The 19,171-nt window shown below is 36.1% G+C and overlaps 2 protein-coding genes across 3 annotated transcripts; both read right to left on the bottom strand.

Annotated features, from left to right (window-relative positions):
• Positions 1–3,372: 3,372 nt before the first annotated feature.
• On the bottom strand, positions 3,373–4,372 carry LOC117030774 (olfactory receptor 5M11). Its single transcript, XM_033120997.1, has one exon. It carries the CDS (start codon positions 4,362–4,364, stop codon positions 3,396–3,398), a length of 969 nt encoding a protein of 322 aa, XP_032976888.1. The 5' UTR covers positions 4,365–4,372; the 3' UTR covers positions 3,373–3,395.
• Positions 4,373–10,983: 6,611 nt separating this feature from the next.
• On the bottom strand, positions 10,984–12,056 carry LOC117030825 (olfactory receptor 1030-like). 2 transcript variants are annotated; one of them, XM_033121065.1, is made up of 2 exons: positions 12,048–12,056; positions 10,984–11,913 (listed from the first exon to the last, which is right to left on the bottom strand). In XM_033121065.1, the coding sequence occupies exons 1-2, from the start codon at positions 12,054–12,056 to the stop codon at positions 10,984–10,986; spliced, it is 939 nt and encodes a 312-aa protein (XP_032976956.1). The 2 variants fall into 2 exon arrangements, with proteins under 2 accessions (XP_032976956.1, XP_032976955.1); XM_033121064.1 differs by lacking the exon at positions 12,048–12,056 and having other exon boundaries at positions 10,984–11,922.
• Between the last annotated feature and the right edge of the window lie 7,115 nt (positions 12,057–19,171).

Here is a 19,171-nt window from a genome sequence, read left to right as displayed (position 1 = left end):
TTAGTAAACACAATAAATATTTGGTGAATATCTGGAGCTCTAAGAATTTCTTAGTCTCCCATGGGGGGAAAAAAAGCAATCAATCAATAAAAGTGTGAAGCTCATCTTCACAAGTGTCACTGGTACCTGAGATACTACTTGGTGAAATGGTTCACTTGGGGACAAAGCATGCCCTCTTCAGGCTCCAGTTACAGTGCAAATGTCCCAGGTAGCAGGATCACATTGAAATGCTGTCACATTTACTAACTGCTCCCTGTGTGTATGGTCACTGTTTTTGGAGTCCTGTAAGATGGACTTGAGTGAAACACTAGGGCCTGTTGAAGCCACAGAAAGGAACACAGAAAATAGAAATAAGAGTTATTGAAATTTAGTTTTAGTAATTCAGTCTAGAAACTGCCTCAATGCGTCATCAAGACATGGAGAAATTTGCAAGAATAGCTGAGCGAAATGATATTTCAAGGTAGGAAATGAAAGAAAAGTTAGATGAGTCGTGTAGTTGGTGAAGCTGTACATTTCAGGTGAATATAATTTCCCAGGAAGGAGCATCTTCAGGTCTACGATGCCATCATGAACTCCAGTGCCTTTCCCCTCTTTTGGTTTTCCATTCCACTGTCTCGCCAATATAGAGCAGGGTACATTACCTGATTACAATGCATGAACCTAAATTACAGAGCATGTTACACATGATGGCTTTGTACTAGCGAATAACGTATCAGTAAAGACTTCTTTGAGTCTTCATTTACAAAACAATTTTTTTGTTTTGTTTTGGTTTTTGGTTTTGGTTTTGGTCTTTTTTTAACATTGATATAGTGGCCCTCTTTCTATAGACTTCAGAGGTTTCATTTCTTCAGTATCAGAATTTGACTAAATAATTTCTAAAATTTCCATCATTTATAACATTCTGATCCATCATTTATGGAATTACAAACCCTATACTCATTACTAGTCATGTATCTCTTAGTTAATATCAAATTTGCACCCAAACTTTCCGTCTCCAATAATTTAAAGAGATTTATAACCTCTATGAGAGTTTCATTTTTGCTAGAATGGGTATTATTATGTTTGAATTTGTCCCTCTTCTGAATTATTTGCCAAGATTTTTCTTTTGGTGAGGGGACTGTTCTTTCAATAGATATTAGTCTAAAAGAACGTTTAAGATTGTCAATTGTCAAGTGTTTACTCCAATACGGTTATTTAATGTGTGTTAAATTATTGCATGAATGGGGAGAATGCTATTTGTAAAGTAAAATGATTAATGTAAACACATAATTCCAATAAAATTTTATATTTTCTAGTGACCAATCTACATAAGAAATATTGACAAAGACATTACACTGACATTCAAAGCTGCTTCTGTTGTCACCGGAATCCTACTCATGAAGGTCCAAAACTGAAAGAAAAGAAATTACAAACATAGAAGTCAGAATTTTTATTCCTACCTGACCCGGGGAAAGGTTTTCTCAGAGACACTAGCGGTCCAAGGGATGAGTTGTGGGTAATGATTTATAGCCAACTTGTAATTTGAAACTTTTATCCCTAAAGTATTTTTCAACACACCCTGAAAAAATAATTACAATGTTGCTACAAGAGAAAACTCCAGGGAAATAGATATTTATGTAGATTCATACTTATTAGAGCTTCGAAATTTGCACAATATAATAGCATCAGTTCATAATCGTTTTGAGCTGATTCCTTTGGGTGATCAGGAGTTTATTCCCATAGGAATTCTGCATTATGGTTCACTATTCTTATCAGATCAGTTGAAAATTAATAAAGATATAAAACAATTTATGGACTTTGAGGTTTCTATGATATTTTCCCAGTCTGAATTGTGTTTTGTACAGTCCCTTCCACAAAAGTACTACAGAATGTTTGCTAAAAAACTTTCATTATTGAATAAAGTGGTTAAAAAAATCCCATGAGTAAAATCATTTGGACAAGATATAATAAGTTGTAGTGGAGTTCATTCAAGGTGTTAGGTCCAGGAGTTGGAAAGTAATATAGCATGAGAAACCTGGTAAGCATGTAATTTACCTACATGTTATCTATTTACCCACACGTGGAAACAAATAGAGTAAAGGTGAAAATAGTAAGTCTACATTTTCTTCCCATTTACCAAGTATCCCATTATCTACTACAACAAAAAAAAATGTAATTATGTGAGATGACAGATGTGTTAATTAACCTTATTGTGATAATCATTTTCTAGTATATATTTTTATAAAGCATCACATTGTACATCTTAAGCTTAAACATTGTTACATGTCAATTATATCACAATCAAGTTAGAAAAAAATACTAGTCAATAAATTTTCAAGAATAAAATCATAAGGTGAGTGCTCATTGACAAGAGAACTAAATTAAAAATATGTAACAATGAAATATCTTTTAAAGTCCCAAATGTATAGTAATTAAACACTCTCTGCTACACAACCCACAGATTAAAGAAGTCACTGAGAAAATAAGAAAATATTGCAAACTGAATTATAAAAAAATGAGTAGCTTTCGGCTAAAGCAACGTTTAGGTGAAAGATATAAATACATGTGACAAAAAAGTGAGACTGAAATAAATAATCCAAACTTTAATTTTAAAAAACTAGAAAAGAAGACGAACAATAACCCCAGTGAGTTCTAAATTTTTGAAGTCCCAGTGATGCAGAAAACATTTATTCTTTTCCTAGACCTGAGTTTATGGATCCAGCGTTGCAGGTCAGGAGGAGGAAGTAGGGTACTATGGCTCAGAGGCCACAAACTAGATCCACGAACTCAGGTCTGGGAAAGAATGCTGAGAATGCTCATTCTCTTCCTCTCGCTTCCCACTCCCATACCTTCAGAAGAACCTTCAGCAGTACATGACACAGGCACATTCACAAGAAACAGGAATTCGCTATGATGACCACAATTTCTTGTTTTAGTTGGTAAGTCAGGAAGGAGTACAGAAGGGCATGTTTCTTAATGACTCCTACCCCAGAAGAAAGATGGTAATAAGAATAGAATAAAGTCAAGGAACTGGGCTGATAACATGCTAATCCTGCCTACTGCTATATATAATGAAAGCACACCAGTGATCCAGAGCATGCCAAGAGGGAATTTTCACTTAGAAGCACTGCTTCCCAACTTTCATGTGTTTACAAACCACCTAGGATTTGTTTCAAACACAGGTTTGATACAGTAGATGTGAGGTGCAGGATGTGATGCCACATGCTAACAACGTCCAAGGTAATGCTGTGGCTGCTGGTCCAAGGACCACACGTTGAGGGACAAGCACCTAGACCAACAGGTGCCGCTCAGTTTTCCCCACACCTGAGCTTTGGAGCTGAGCTACCTGAGGCATATACATAAAGAATACCGAAGCACATCACAAATGCAAAGACATCTGAGCCAAAGGTTTAGTGTTACGGTTTATAGGCGAGTGGAGGCACTGCCATCTTAGTGACCACATTTCGTCGGAGGACAGTGTTCAATGCTCCCTTTACATCTTTGTTCCGCAGACTGTAGATCAATGGATTAAGCACCGGATTTACAAAGGTGTAGAAGATAGCTATTATTTTGGATTCTTCGACAGTCTTATCAGTTGGAGGTCTTACATACATGCAGAAGAGGGTCCCATAAAATAGGGTAACAGCCAACATGTGGGAACCACAGGTGGAGAATGCTTTGTGCCTTCCCTCTGCTGATTTGATCTGGAGGATGACAGCAATAATGAAGCCATAGGACACCAGGATGATGGTGAGAGAGCTGGAGAGATTGAAACCAGCTGATATGAGCATGGCTTGCTTTTTCACGTAAGTGTCAGAGCAGGAAAGCCTAATGAGTGGCGGGTCAGCACAGTAGAAGTGGTTGATGACATTGGACCTACAGAAGGTCAAGCGGAAGGTCAGGATAGCCTGGAACAGCCCATCTGAGAAGCCATAGACATAAGGAAATGTGGCCAAGCAGATGCAGACGCGCCTGGACATTTTCACACTGTAACGCAGAGGGTTGCATATGGCGACGTAGCGGTCATAGGCCATGGCTGCCAGCATGTAAAACTCAGTGAGGAGAAGCGCGATGAATATGTAACACTGTGTAAAGCAGCCAGCAAAGGTGATGGTTTTCTTCTCTGATAGGAAATTAGTCAACATCTGTGGGGTTGCATTTGAGGTATAGCACAAGTCCACGAAGGCTAAATTAGTAAGGAAGAAGTACATGGGCTTGTGAAGGCGAGAGTCCAGTCTGATCAACACAATCATGCCCAGGTTACCCAAGAGGGTGACAAGGTACACAACCAGGAACAGCACAAAGAGGAGAGGCTGGAGTTCAGGGCGCTCTGTGAGCCCCAGGAGAATGAATTCTGTTACTCCACTGTCATTCGTCCTGGGCATTTTCTGAGAGTCTGTGCCTGCACTTGAAACAATGGAAATAGGGCAGACATAAAGGTAAAACTCATGCTACTGATTATTGAAATGATTTTTCCTCTGAAATCCTTATGTCGTTCAAAAGCAAACTATTATAAATCAACTTTGTATTTCTACTAAGCCATTATCTCAGTTGCCTTTATCTTGAATTATTAGATTTCTACTTCTTACCTACACTTATACCTATATACTTATAGATAACTATCCTTATACCCATACTTATATTCATATATACAACTTATATCTATGTATATATCCATACATATCCCATATCTCTCCCTGCACTATTTTTTGCCTCTCAAACTCTTACTCATCCTGTATGGCCCAGTTTAAAAGCCCATCCTTCGTGAAGAGTTTATTCAGTCCTATCATACTTGAGGTTGAATTCATCCCTTGCTATTTTATGCTTGCAGTACACCCTGTATACCTCTAACTAATTCTCTAATACATCACATCTCCATACTCATATATTAGTCAGGGGCAGGGACAAAATCCAGTCCATTATTGTACTATGACTTCTAAGCACATGGTTATATACTGGGTTTTAAAACGAAAAGAAAAAAAAATAGTGTAAGCATGAAAGAATGATGCTTTTTTACATGCAGTGTTTTACTCATCTCCATGTGCTCATGGAGATTTTCATGATGTCATATACTTAGGAGAGTTAAGTGCTTTTTGAACTTGAGTTCACAAAGCAATTATTTAAGAACTTATTTTTTTTGAGAACCTTTTTAATCAAACAAATCACAGAAAGTTTTTTTTCAGAAAGCCTAATGTGAGATACTGTTATCTTCATATTTAACAATTATCCAGAAGATTCTAATGCAGGTGTTCCCAGAATCACACTTTAAACAGGCACCGTCACAGTAGTACCATAAACATATGCCAAATAAATGAACAAGAATCATTGAACCAAGTGACTATTTTGAGGGTAATCTATAGCAATGACATAATGTGTTTATAAATGTTTTGCATAGTTAGTATTTAAATTATTAATCACAACTTGTATCTATCTAGACATACTAAAATCCCTATGGTTTTTTAACTCTCCTTCACATCACAACTAGCACTGAGTCCCCTCTTCTTTTCTCTTAAGATGCTTTTATTTTTTGTCTTTTCTCTCATACTTATTTTTAAAAATCTGGCCCATTCTTGTCTCATTTCAAAATGAATCACTAAAACATACTTTAGTGATGTAACTGTTAGAAAGACAGTGACAAAGTCTTCTTATATCTCTATGTTCTTTGCCCAGAATAGTAAATACTATAAATGTTTGCTGAATACACTAATAACAGTTATTAATAACATAAAATGATCCTTAACCATGAGTCACTTCATTCTCCATTTTTAAGTGGGAATAATAATATTCACCCTTCCTCTGTCTAGTCATTACAGATATACACGAAAGAAATATTAATGGATACTCATCATATCGCATGAGTAGATATCATAAATGCAAAATGAACAAAGCCATCAAAAAGCCCTGCCCTCTGGCATTCACGTTCTGGTGGACAGAGACAGATAGCACTGTAAGTAAGTACATGGTGTTTCAAATGGTAGAAAAAGAAAGAAAATGGATTTTGGGGACAGAGTGATCAAATTTTTAAAAAAGTAGCATCAACAAAGAACTCATGAAAAGGTGACATTTTTAGCAACAAACTGAAGGAAGAAGAGAACAAGCAATAAAGTTATTTCAAGAAGGTTGTTCAGAAAAAATAAAGAGCAGATGCAAAGATATCATATGTGGTCTTTTTTTGGAATTGCTGGTGATATCTGTTTGTACAGAGTAAATACACAACGGAGCAGAAAATTCCAGCTGAGTTGTTCTCTAAAATACAAATGTTTCACTTCATTGACATCTGATTCAGCTCTACCTATGACTTTCCTACCAAGAATATCAAGAGCCTTGACTGGAGAACAGGAGTCTTCAGTTTGCAGCTTCTCTTCAAGAAGTGTCCAGTACAAAATACTCTGAAAACAGCACTTTGATTTGTATGACAGCAGCAGCGTGGCTTAAAAGATAGTTTCATCTTTTCCTGTACCCAGGAAATCCCAGAGAGTGAATAGGTGGTGGCTACCAGAACAGAGAAAACTGGAAAGGTTTGGGAATTTTAGGTTTTTTATAAAGATTTGGGAATTTCAGATTTATGAAGACACAGCTGAAAATTGGATTTGACGGTGTCATTTGCATAAGGGCCATTTGTTTCATGTCACTTAATGACTGCCTGTGGATCTGAAATGATTTTGATCACAAGCTCAATGACTTGTAAGGGATCCAGAATTATCCAATCGAAGTAGATCAGAAATACGGGTAAGTGGAGAGAAGCAAAAAAGACTATGAATAGTGCATGTTTACAGAGAAAGAAAATCACAGCTGCTCTGACTTTTAGTGTCAGTCCAGATGGAAAGGTTAACATCTTTTGAACGAGGCACATGTGGGTTCCTAGTTCACAACCAGGGAGAGCCTCTACCTGATGGAGGCCAGCAAGGGAATAGCTCAAGGACAGGAGAAAAATATGAATTGCAAAACCTGGGCCTAGGACTAGCTATGCAATAAACAGGGCCCAGTACAAAGTAAAATACAAATGATCCTTGTTCAAAAATTATTAAAAATGTCAACACAATGACAGCAGGGCATTAAACCTAGCTTGAAGGACTTCCGAAAACTAGGCGATGTCAACCGCACAAGTTGCTTCCCAATAAAGCCAGCCTAAGAGAGCTGACAGTGGGGAAATGGAAGGAGAAGGAGAGCACCTTAACTCCTGCATAAAGAAGAAGAAGAATAGAAGAAGAAAATGAATAAAAGGATCCCTACCAAGGATCAGCTCTGGTGAGAATGCCCTCAAGAGTAGCCCAGCTCCATCAGCTAGCTGTCTAGATATATTTCGTGAGTCATTAAACTACAAATGAATGACAAAAGACTTTTTTTTTCATAATAAAAGAAAGTAGAGTTAAGGAAAAACTTTCAGCAAGGATTCATTATAAGAATGGCCCTTAAGCTTCTTGTTTTTTAAATACTAATCCCACAAAAGATCTAATGAAATTATTGAAACCATGGATACTCAACCTGATAAATGCACACATTAAGGATCTAATAACAACAACAAAAACAGTATATAAGGGGCTTATAGATTGTTTGTCTCTAACTATAAGAACTCTTGAATTAGGGTAAGCTCCGTCCCATGTCTGAAAATATCCTTACATTTGTGTGTGGTGCAGAATGTTGGCCTTTCTTGGTTCTTTGCAACAGTGACAGGTCTGCAAAATATTGTCCAGGAAGATCAACAGAAATTGGAATTAACCCTCCATCGTGGAAATTAGTTAAGGTTCAAACTCTGCTACTGAAAAGAAAAAGGATTGCATGAGGAATTGCGGTACAAAATTTGTAGGCCTCAGTGTGAGATTTTAATACAATTTCTTCATGACTAAAAATAAAGAGAATAAAAACACAAAGACTTACTCTGGTTCTGATAAGCACCTATTTTCTCAGCCTCTGACTAAGTACTTCATAGAGGTCTCTCTAAGCTATAAAAGTGGCCATATTTATGCACGGTTGTGGGAGGTAGGACCTGCTCTTAAGACAAATCTCAGAAGGATTTAAAAGTAGCGGCAATGAGTGTTACATTGGGAATCACCTGTCTTAGGTTTAATTAGAACACTGGGATCAGGAAATGAATCCTATGCCTCAGTGATATTTTCCATAATTTCCAGTTGACTATTTGCCCTAAGAGCCTTGTGAAAGGCACGCAAAAAGATGTCATCTTGAAATTTTATGATGGTCTGGTTGTTATGTTTTCTATTTCTTTTATACTAAAACTATCCTCTCTTAAAATCCAGGGCACTGATGAACATTGATGTCTTGGACAAGATCTAACTGAACAAGACCCAGCAATACAGGTCATTGGCAGATATCTTGGTGAGCGTTTCCTATGTGTGAACAACTGTCCCAGAGCTACTTTGGTTGACTTTTTTTTTAATTAAAGTTTACTGGGGTGACAAGTGTTAGCAAAATTACATAGATTTAAGGCGTACAATTCTGTAATACATCATCTATATGTCACATTGTGTGTTCACCACCCAGAGTCTGTTCTCATTCCATCACCATATATTCGATCCCCTTTATTGACTTTTTAACATAACCCTAAGAAGTAGGGGCTTCATCCTAAATTTTCAGCTAAAAAAACAGAGATTCCACGAAAAGAATAGTGATGGATAATTTACCCAGGGCCACGTACCTAGTCAGTGGCAGGGTAGGGTTTTGATGCCTGTCTTCACATACCGAGTTGACTACATTTTCAATTGTGGGTGGCTGCCATTCCTGAACCTGTAGTCACAGTTTGTTCTTTGTTCCCTCGCCATTTTTAAAACATTTCCTTAGCTTCCGTCCAATCAGTGTTTTCCTTATTCTCATAAGATTTAAGATTTAAGTAAGATAGATTCAAATTAAACGGAAGAATTGTTTGGACAACATGCAACGAACAAACATAAAGAGAAGACTAATAAATTTAAACTACATTAAAATGAAATACTTCTGTACCAGTAAATATATTGTGCACAAAAATAAAATACAAGCTACAAACAGTTTGAAGATATTTGCATTGAATGTATCATTAAAAGATTAGTTCCTAGTACAGAATACATAAAGAGCTATTACAAATGTAGACAATAAAGAGCAAATCACCCGGATGAAAAGTGAACAAAGAATATGAACGAAAAACTGGGGGGAAAAAAAGAGACATCTCCAATTATCATCAAAACATTTAAAAACACTTCACTTGTAATGACGATCCAACAACTTATACAACAAATGAGAATTCATTTTGCACCACCAGATTGGAAAAGATTTTAAAAGTCTGACGATACCTGGTGCTGACAAGAATGTGGAGTAAGGGCATTCTCAAACATTTATTGTCAGAAGTACGAGCAATTTGGCTACATCTCGTACATTTAAAAATGTTCATATTTTATGACACAGAAATTACCATCATAGGTACGTAGGTACATACATGAGAGGACTCTTTGAACTGGTACATATTCAGAATTCCATAAGAAAATCTATTGCTGAATTTTTATATCAAAAATTGGAAAAATATAGTTGTGCATCAATAGTATAATATATAAATATATCGTGGCATATTTATATATCGACATAGAATTTATCAGTAAAAATTACTGCTACAAAAATCAGCATAAACAAGTCTGACAAGATTTAGTGAAAAATAAAATAAATTGCAGGACACATAGATTGATTTCATTTCTATCACATTTTAAATCTAGTAAAGTAATACTATATAATTCTGTGGATACATACACACCTAACAAATGTTAAAACTCTACATAAGGTAAAGAAACATTAAATTACATTATAGTTCAAGGCAAGAAATAAAGAGAAGAGCAGAATCAGGCTGGGAGGACTCAATTTTAGAATATCTGAGTATCCAAAATATCAGAAACAAAGATGGCATTGTGTGAGGATTTAATAATGAACAGTTAGCTTAAACCCGTGGTCTTTCTATTACTTTCTATCTTTGGCTGTATGTTGGAAACAGTACATAATAAAAAATTGACAGGGGAAACCACAAAACCACTTTTATGATGGGATGCATATCAATAAAACAAAAAACAATCTTCTGAAAGAAATTTGACATTCTATGAAAAACCTGGTGAGTGAGGATTCTATTGGACCAGTACTATCATTCTAAAGATATTTCTTAGAGTGATAATCTGAGATACACATAGATCTTCATTATTATATGATTGCATGGGGGGAAAAAAGAAGAAAAAATTCTCCTGCCCTGGTTGAGAAGTTTCTGGAATACAGTTTGGAAATTATTAACCATTATAAAAATCTAAGAAATTCTCATTGCCTTACCATCATTTGATGATTCTGTCTTTTGCAGCTTGGTACCTTTCTGAGTATTATGGACTGGACTATCTCTCCTTTTAATTTTTTTTTCATTAAAGTTTGTTGGGGTGACAATGGTTAGTAAAGTAACATAGGTTTGAGGAGTACAATTCTGTAATACATCATCTATATATCACATTGTGTGTTCACCACCCAGAGACAGTTCTCCTTCCATCACCATATTTTTTATCCCATTTACCCTCATCTACCATCCCCTCCCCTTTACCCTCTGGTAACCACTAAACTATTGTCTCTGTCTATGAGTTTTTGTTTCTTTATTTCTCTTATTCCTTTGTTGCTTTCAGTTTTATATCCCACCTACCAGTGAAATCATATGGTTCTCAATTTTTTCTGATTTATTTCGCTTAGCATAATAATCTCAACATCCATCCATCCAGGTTGTTGCAAAGGACCATCTATTCTTTATTGATTTTAAAGAGTAATCATAATGCATTCTGGTGTTCTTTGAATTACAGTCCAGTTTTTTATCTTTTTTTTTGTTTTAATTCACGGACATGGTAAATGTTAGCAAATAGTTTGATATATTTTTCCAAGTCTAATATGTGAATTACAAAACACAAAACAGGCCAAAAAGTGGAAGAAAGTGATCTCTTAATTAAAAATGCTCATAATTGGTCATACAATTTGATATAATATATACCTGTGACCAAAATGTTTACTTTATTTATCAAACAATTTAGTGTGGATAACTTTCCTTATTGCTTCTTTAACATCTTTGTTTCGTAAACTATAGATCAAAGGATTTAACATGGGACTCACAAAGATATAAAACACAGCTATAATTTTCCCCTGTCCTACAGATGCCTCCGAAGGGGGCCTCAGATGCATACAGAACAACGTCCCATAAAAGATAGTGACAGCCGTCAGATGGGACCCACAGGTGGAAAAGGCCTTGTGCCTCCCATCAGAAGAGCGAATACGCAAAATGGCCCTGAAAATGAAAAAGTAGGAGATGAGAATCATGGTGAGAGAGCAGGTGAGGTTGGAACCAGCCACCACAAACATGGCAGTTTCTTTGACATAAGTATCTGAGCAGGCAAGGACTAAGAGAGGAGGGTCTGCACAGTAAAAGTGGTTGATTTCATTGGGTCCACAGAAGGAGAGACGAAGCATCAGGATAGTCTGTGCCAGACCATTTGCAAAGCCATAAGTATAAGAAATAGCAACAAGAGAGATGCAGACACCTCTGGACATTTTGATACCATATAACAAGGGTTTGCAGATGGCCATGTAGCGGTCAAAAGCCATTGCTGTGAGCAAATAGTACTCTGTGATGGCCAGGGCAATGAAAAAGTGGAACTGTAGAAAGCACCCAGCGACGGAAATGGTTTTTCTCTTGGATAAGAAATTAACCAGCATCTGAGGAGTGATATTGGTGGCATAACAGAGATCTACGAAGGACAGGTGACTGAGAAAGAAGTACATTGGCGTGTGAAGTCTTGTGTCTCTTCTGATTAACAAGATCATGCCCCCATTACCCATTACTGTGATCAGGAAGATGACTAGGAATACCACGAAAAGGACAGTCTGCAACTCCGCTCGATCAGTCAGTCCCAGCAGAATAAACTCAGTCACTGCGGTGTAGTTTGTCTTTAACATTGTGTTTTCTTGGCTTCAAAAGAGGGCTAAATAAGGGAAAAAGAAATTCATGTATTTTGTCATCCATCCATGGCTCCCCTCATGTCATCTGATACTTCCCCCTGTTCTCTCAAATTTATAAACACATGTGGCATAGAGAAGTGGCCTAGTATCACTCAATTGGTCTTTTAAACATCTAAATTAACATAGAACTCCTCTGTATAAAGGCAGTCATACTTTGTTTTGTTTCTCTGCAAGTCTTTTCATATTTAAAAAACCTTTATCTTTTTTGCAAGTCTTTGTCATATTTGATCATTTACAATTTCTTAAACATTGCTTTCCTTTGAAATTGTAAACCCTTTTTTGTTAATACACCTCTTGGTGTGGTAGCTAATACATCATCATTGAAACTCATGTGTTTTTTCTCAGCTGAATGGACCTAGGGAAGTGGAACTGATGTATGGCACACATCCTTATAGAACTAGGATCTGCCTACCTGCCCCTCTAAACTCTGTTCGTTTTCAGGCTGTTCAGTCCCCCTGCAATGCATGTGCGTTTTTCCCTCTTTCATCCACCTCAGGTGGCCCTCTTATCACCAAATCTTACTTAACTTTTAAGACTAAGCTCAAGATCCCCTTTGCTCTGCGTGTTATTGCCAATTATTGGGGGTAAAAAGTCATTCATGGGTCACCAAAGCAAATCAGTATTTTTGTGTAAAAACAGATATACAGACAGTGCCCCCAAAAAATGTATACACATTTTAAGAAAGGAAAAAAACTATTAAAATTTAACACTCAATATATACTGATAACAAATGATAAATACAAATCATGTTTGACTTCGGCAATTACAAAAGGTGTTCAAAGTAGTTGCCATCAGCGTCCAGACACTTCCGATTATGGCAAACTACTGCTTGAGCAACGTTGACCAAAGGGTCCACTTGTATACATTTTTTTACCACCCCAGTGTGTGTGTGTGTGTCTGTGTGTGTGTGTCTGTGTGTGTGTGTGTAGGTAGGTATACATATGCACATATATCCCTTGTATTAAATATTCATGGGGGGAAGTGATTAGAGGAAATAAATAACGTATTAAAAGGCTTCCAGCTTGGGGGGGAGACATCATGAAAGAAAAGGCTCACAAACAGTCTTAATGATTTTGCAATTCTACCTCACTTTAACTCTTTCAAAAAGTAAATTTAAAAAACAACCTCTATACCATAAATTCAATTTAAGTTATTAAAAACATCTAAAAGGGTCCACTGAAACAATCACCATATTATCCACACAACTGAAAGAGTACATAAGATATCATGAAATGCCATCCCCAAAAATTTATGTAAGATAAAAATGACCATGAAGACCATCATGGAAAAATCTACATGATCCCTCAGTAAAACTTACCTAATATTCAACATTGTACTGACACTTGTTAATAGCTACAATGCCAACAATGCACCCAGGCCCTTTCTCAATGCACCACTCCAGCATTCTGTCTGTTGCATTATCCCATTCTGTACTTGAGGACTTTGGACTTGTCATCAAGAGTGATAAAATGCAAGGCAAGTCACCTCAATCAGCAAAATCATAATTCTGTGATTTTATTTAAGTTCATATTTAAAATTATTGTAATTGCCATAATAAACAAATACTCTCTTGGTTTTGGGACTATATATTTAATAAGTCTCCATTATTAAAACGTTAGTCAAAAGCTGAAATAATTAACATCTCCGTTTCTTTTTTTACCGTAAGGAAATGAGGTGATGCAAGCAATGAGCATTCCACATAATTTAGCCGAGTACTCCAAGATAATACCCTTCCATTAAAGATACAGAACACAATATCCTAAATGATTTAAGCAAGAGAAATCCAGGAGTATTTCCAAGTGGACAAAGTGGCTCCGGGGACCCCAGAGGTTTAAACTTTTGACTTTCATCCTCACTCAGAGACTTTCTCATGTAGATGCTTGCTGCCACTACCAGTCACTCAAAGAGTCTAGAAGGTTCGTTTTTACCTTTAACGAGGATGATATCTTTTTAGCATGTGGTCATGGTTTGATTTGAAGAGGAGAAAGAAATTTAGAGAAAGCATCTTTATAATTATAAAGATTATAAACATAAAAGTGGCCAATTCTCCATGAAGGGAGCATAGAACATTACATGATATGATGCTTATAAAAAGTAGCATTGATAACTCAGAAGGAACCAAAAAGACTGTTTCATATCACCCCCCTCCCCCATTTTGCTTCATGAAGCAAAAGTCACCAAAGTGTTTAATGGTTACCCGGAGTCTGCTGTCACACTTCCTGGCTACATTTCTATCTCTTCTAATTCCTGTCTCTGGGGTTTGGACAAGTTATTCAACATTCTGTGAACTCTACAATCAGGATATGGCAACTTCCGGTTGGGAAATTGACCCAGACTGAGTACACCATGCTTGACATCATTCTGTGCCTAAGTCTCCTCATGCATAGAATTTGGTAAAACTTTAAAAATATGTCTGACATGTAACCAGCACTTAAGTTGGAGCTGAGTTACTTTTTTTATTATTATTATTATTAACATATCTTTTAGATTTTTATTAAAATAAAGCTAACGTGCAATATTATATTAGTTTCAGGTATACACCATAGTTAATTCAACATTTATAGATCTAAAGAAATGATCACCGTGAAGTCCAGCAATCTATACTGTCAAAATATTATTGACTATTTTCCCCATGCTCTAAGTTACATCCCAGTGACTGACTTGTTTTATACCTCGAAATTGAAACCTTATTTCCCTTCACCTTCCCCCCTTTTTAATTTTTTTTTAATTTTATTTTTTAAATTTATTGGGGTGAAAATTGTTAGTAAAATTACATAGATTTCAGGTGTGCAATTCTGTATCACATCATCCATAAATTACACTGTGTGTTCACCACCCAGAGTCAGTTCCCCTTCCATCACCATATATTTGATTCCCCTTACCCTCATCTCCCACCCCCCAACCCCCTTACCCTCTGGTAACCACTAAATTACATTCCCCAGATTAATTTTCAAACCCCGTGGCCATCCTGTGGTCACCGACTGCCCTCCAATCCCCTCACCCTCCCCCCCACCCCCCACCCCTCCCGCCCATCTAGCAACCCTCAGTTTTTCCTCTTTGTCTCCAAAACTAATCAGAAACAGTTCTGAGTTACTTTTTGATGAAAAATCCACATCTACCCTAAATCAAGAGCCAGAATCAAAGTGTGAGCTCCTTAAGACAAGGAGTTTACGTATTCTGTAGGTATAGCCTCAGGCACCTAGAACAGTGCTTGTCCACGTAGAGGCGATCAATAATTATTGAGGGAATGAATGTTCTCTTTGGTCCACTTTCCTTATAAATACCACGCTATTGTACATTTAAATTACATGTACTCTGAGAATAGTATGACGTACTAGGATTTAATCCATAACATTTACTAATTCATCACAATATGCTTCAGCCCATAATTTTATTTTATTGAATGAAACACCTATTTCTAGATTCCAAAATATACTTTACAATAGCTAATCCTACCTGTGAAAGAATAGCAATTTCCCAATGATAGCGTGGATATGAAGAACCTGAGAGTTTATAATGGAATTGTCATATAGGGACCAAATCCCCATGGTTCAATTATTTCTAGCAGAAAGTCATTCAAACTATAAACAACCACTACAGTGTTAGTCTTTTGAAAATCCTGAGCTCATTGAGGACATAACTTTTGCCTATGCCCCATATCATATAGGGAATCAAATATCCCAAGAATGATGAAGTCATGGGATTTATTATTTATTTTAACTTATGCCTGAATGTCTTAATATTCTGTGGCTTGGGAAAATATTAAGTTTTCTTGTTTATAACAGGTGAAATAAAATAGTGCACTGTATAGCAAGAAAGTTTTAGAGTCTGGAAAACCATTAGAAGATCAATTAACTTTGATTAAATTGGACAAATTATTTACTGTTTCTGAGCCTTGTCCTTTATCTTTTTAATAGGAACAACCCAGGTCTAGGCTAAAACAAGACTCAGCTTCAAAGAGTGAGCTCCTTAAGGTATAGCCTCAGTGAGCTACGAGAACACTGTGGATATAGATATTACAGAGGTGCTGGCAAGTCTCTCTTTGTCACCCTACCCCACCCAGACCTGTTGTGTTTTCTTCTCTACCTTGCTTTGTGCACCTAGAATTTAACCCTTACAGATTGCATCACTAGAACTCCTTTGGTAACTAGTATCCAGCTGAATTTGGACAATGAGAAAAACCAGCAATATGTCTGAGGTGGGACGAAGACAATAATAGTTCACTTTCTTTCTTATTCTTTCAGTTTCACAATAAAGGGGCTAGAGTGGCTATACCCTTCAAAGGAAAACTCATGCTGAGATGTGTGTTGGGGAAGATGGCGGTCAAGGACTTTCTTCCTGGTTCTCACTCTCACTGGTTTCTGGTGACAGTAGCCACTGCCTGGCTAATACTGGACTAGGGGTAGAAATGTCACATAAACAGCGTCACATAAACAAATAATTTCAGAAATGAAAAGGATATGAGAAAAAATTATCATGGTACATGGTTTAAGATCTATTTAGAAAGGAATTAACTTTGACAAGTGGCCAAGAAATACCTTTCAAAGGAGGTGTTATTAGAAGAGAAATCTAAATGAAGTGACGAAATGAGTAAATCACTTAAAGGTCTGGGGAAAGAACATTCTAGGCAGAAGGAACACTATGTGCAAAGGCCCTGAGATAAGAATGTGCTCAGAACATTCAAGAAACATCTAGAAGTCACTGTGGCAGGAGAAGAAGGACTAAAGAAAAAGTAGTCAAAGAGTTTGGAGAGCGGCATACGAAGACATCATATATGATCTTGTAGACTCTGGTAACCAGTTTGGATTCTAGCCCATATATGAAGGAACATCTTGGAATATCTTACCAAGTCAATAACATGATATGATGATGTTTATAAAAGATCAATGGTTTATGTTGGAAGATAGAGTATTTCAAATATAGAATAGTCAAATTCATTGTAGTAGCTTATGTGAGGAAGAATTTGTCTTAGACCTTGCTGGTAGCAGAGGAAATGCTGACAAGTCTTTTTAAGATTCAATATGTAATATCTGAAGGTAGAGCAGATAAGATTCCTGATGGTTAAATATAAAGTGTGAAGTCAAGGTTATGAGACCAATTAAAATATGAATATAAAGTATATATGAAATGTGAAATAAATTGTGATATTGTGCTATAAAAAGCTGTTAGTGAGATCAAAGGGGATATTAGGTGGAGTAAAAAATGGACTATTATTCTTGATTTGGAAGAAAGGAAATGGAATGGACTGAACACCAAAGGACCAGGAGAGCTTCCTTGCTGTTGGACAGTAAGTAAGCAATGAGGTGAAACTGAACCTGAATAAATGTTCATCAGGTTCTCTAGAAATATAGGCTATTCAAATTAAGAAGGTTTGCTCTCACTTACAATGGTAGAACTAGTCTATATTCTCTCCATTCCCTGATCAAGCATTTACGTCATGCTCAGACTATGCCAGCAGCCATCTTTGACATCCGGAGTTCCAATTCCCTAGCCTCGTTAGGAACACCAATGAGCTAAGTCAAATTCCCTACGTGCTAGCAGAATTAAGGTGGGAGCTGCAAAGCAGTCAGCACAGTTGGTACATGGACTTGAAATATGCTTCTCAAATGTATTGTCCACTTGAATCATCACTACCAGCCACCTGAAGGCATCTATTGAAACTCTTCCATCTCTGAGCGAAATAACAACCTGCTTTACACCTCTCCTTTCCAAACCAGTTGGTTTCGTGCCCATTATGTTGTCTACTCTTGGATTGCATACAATTTATTTTTCTTTTTTATAACTGAAAAATTTTCTTTTCTTATTAGAGAATACGAAGATGAAACCAGTTCCCCAATGGCATGTTGGCTGAGACTGACCAGCCAACGAGAGCTGCAGCCCATCTTTTTGTGGTCTTTCTCCTGATTTACCTCAAAACAAACAAACAAAACAACCAATAAAATTTTTCCAAATAAAAATGTGAATATTCCTTATGTGAATAATCATCAGAAATAATGTAAAAGGCAGTCATAAAACAATATTTTCTTTATTTTTTAAATATATATTTCAAAACAAAACAGAATTCTCTCCTATCAATTTCAATTAAGACAACAAAGAAGGAAATAATCTTAAATAATATTTCCTAATAATAATGGTTTAGTTAAATGATTATTCTCTAATATTACTATTCATAAGTGTAAATTGTGAGAAACTTTCTGGATAGAAATTTACCCATAGAAAAATTTTGTAAGAACTTTAAAAATGTTCAAAACATTTAATGCAGCAGTTATGCTTCTAGGAACAAATCCTAATGGAACAACCTGAGACATGTACATATAATACTAATCAATCTCAAAAATAATAGGCTACATCAGCACAATGGCATAATGCGTTGTAAGATAAACCAAGGGGAAAAACATACACCAAAATGTGTTGAGATGAGCTCTTTTTAGGTAGGAGATTACAAGTAAATTTTGTTTTCATCTTTTTTATCTTTTAGTATTTTTCAGTTTGTTTTTCTATAATTGGTATGAATTAGTTTGTAATTAAATTCAACATGAATTAATAATTATGCTACATTAAAAATGGTGTTTACCAAAATACTTAGTCTATATGAAATGCAAACATTACACTATCAAGTGAAAATCAATATTTATGAGATTATCATGCTAAGTGAAATAAGTCAACAGAAAAAGTCAAGAACCATTATTTCACTCATATGTGGGATATAAAACTGAAAACAAGTGAACAACACACAAAAAAAACAAACAAAAACTCATAGACACAGACAACAGTTTAGTGGTTACCAGAGGAATGCGGGGAAAGGTAGGTGGTAAGAAAGGGTAAAGGGGGTCAAACATATGGTGACTTCACTTTGGGTGGTAAAGACACAATTCAATATATGGATGATGTATTATAGAATTGTATACTTGAAACCTATATAATTTTATTAATCAATGCCACACCAATAAATTTAATTTAAAAATCAAAAAAAATAATAAAATTGAAGAAAACAAAACTCTTCTGCCACGGTCAAGAGGTTTCTGGAAAATAATTTTGAACTTATTAAGCCTTATAAAAATCAAACAGATGGTCACTGTCATAGCAGCATTTGGTGATTCTGTCTTTTATAACTTTATGCATGCATGAGTATCATGGATGGAATCGTCTCTTCTTTATTGACTTTAAAGAGCAATAACAATGTATT

This window comes from Rhinolophus ferrumequinum, chromosome 11, assembly GCF_004115265.2.
Source record: "Rhinolophus ferrumequinum isolate MPI-CBG mRhiFer1 chromosome 11, mRhiFer1_v1.p, whole genome shotgun sequence".
NCBI classification, from domain to species: Eukaryota; Metazoa; Chordata; class Mammalia; order Chiroptera; family Rhinolophidae; genus Rhinolophus; species Rhinolophus ferrumequinum.
This window is presented reverse-complemented; position numbering and strand designations above follow the sequence as displayed.

Bases quoted from the DNA above. Each gene is read 5' to 3' on its own strand.
- LOC117030774 (XM_033120997.1), bottom strand. From the start codon at position 4,364: ATGCCCAGGACGAATGACAGTGGAGTAACAGAATTCATTCTCCTGGGG.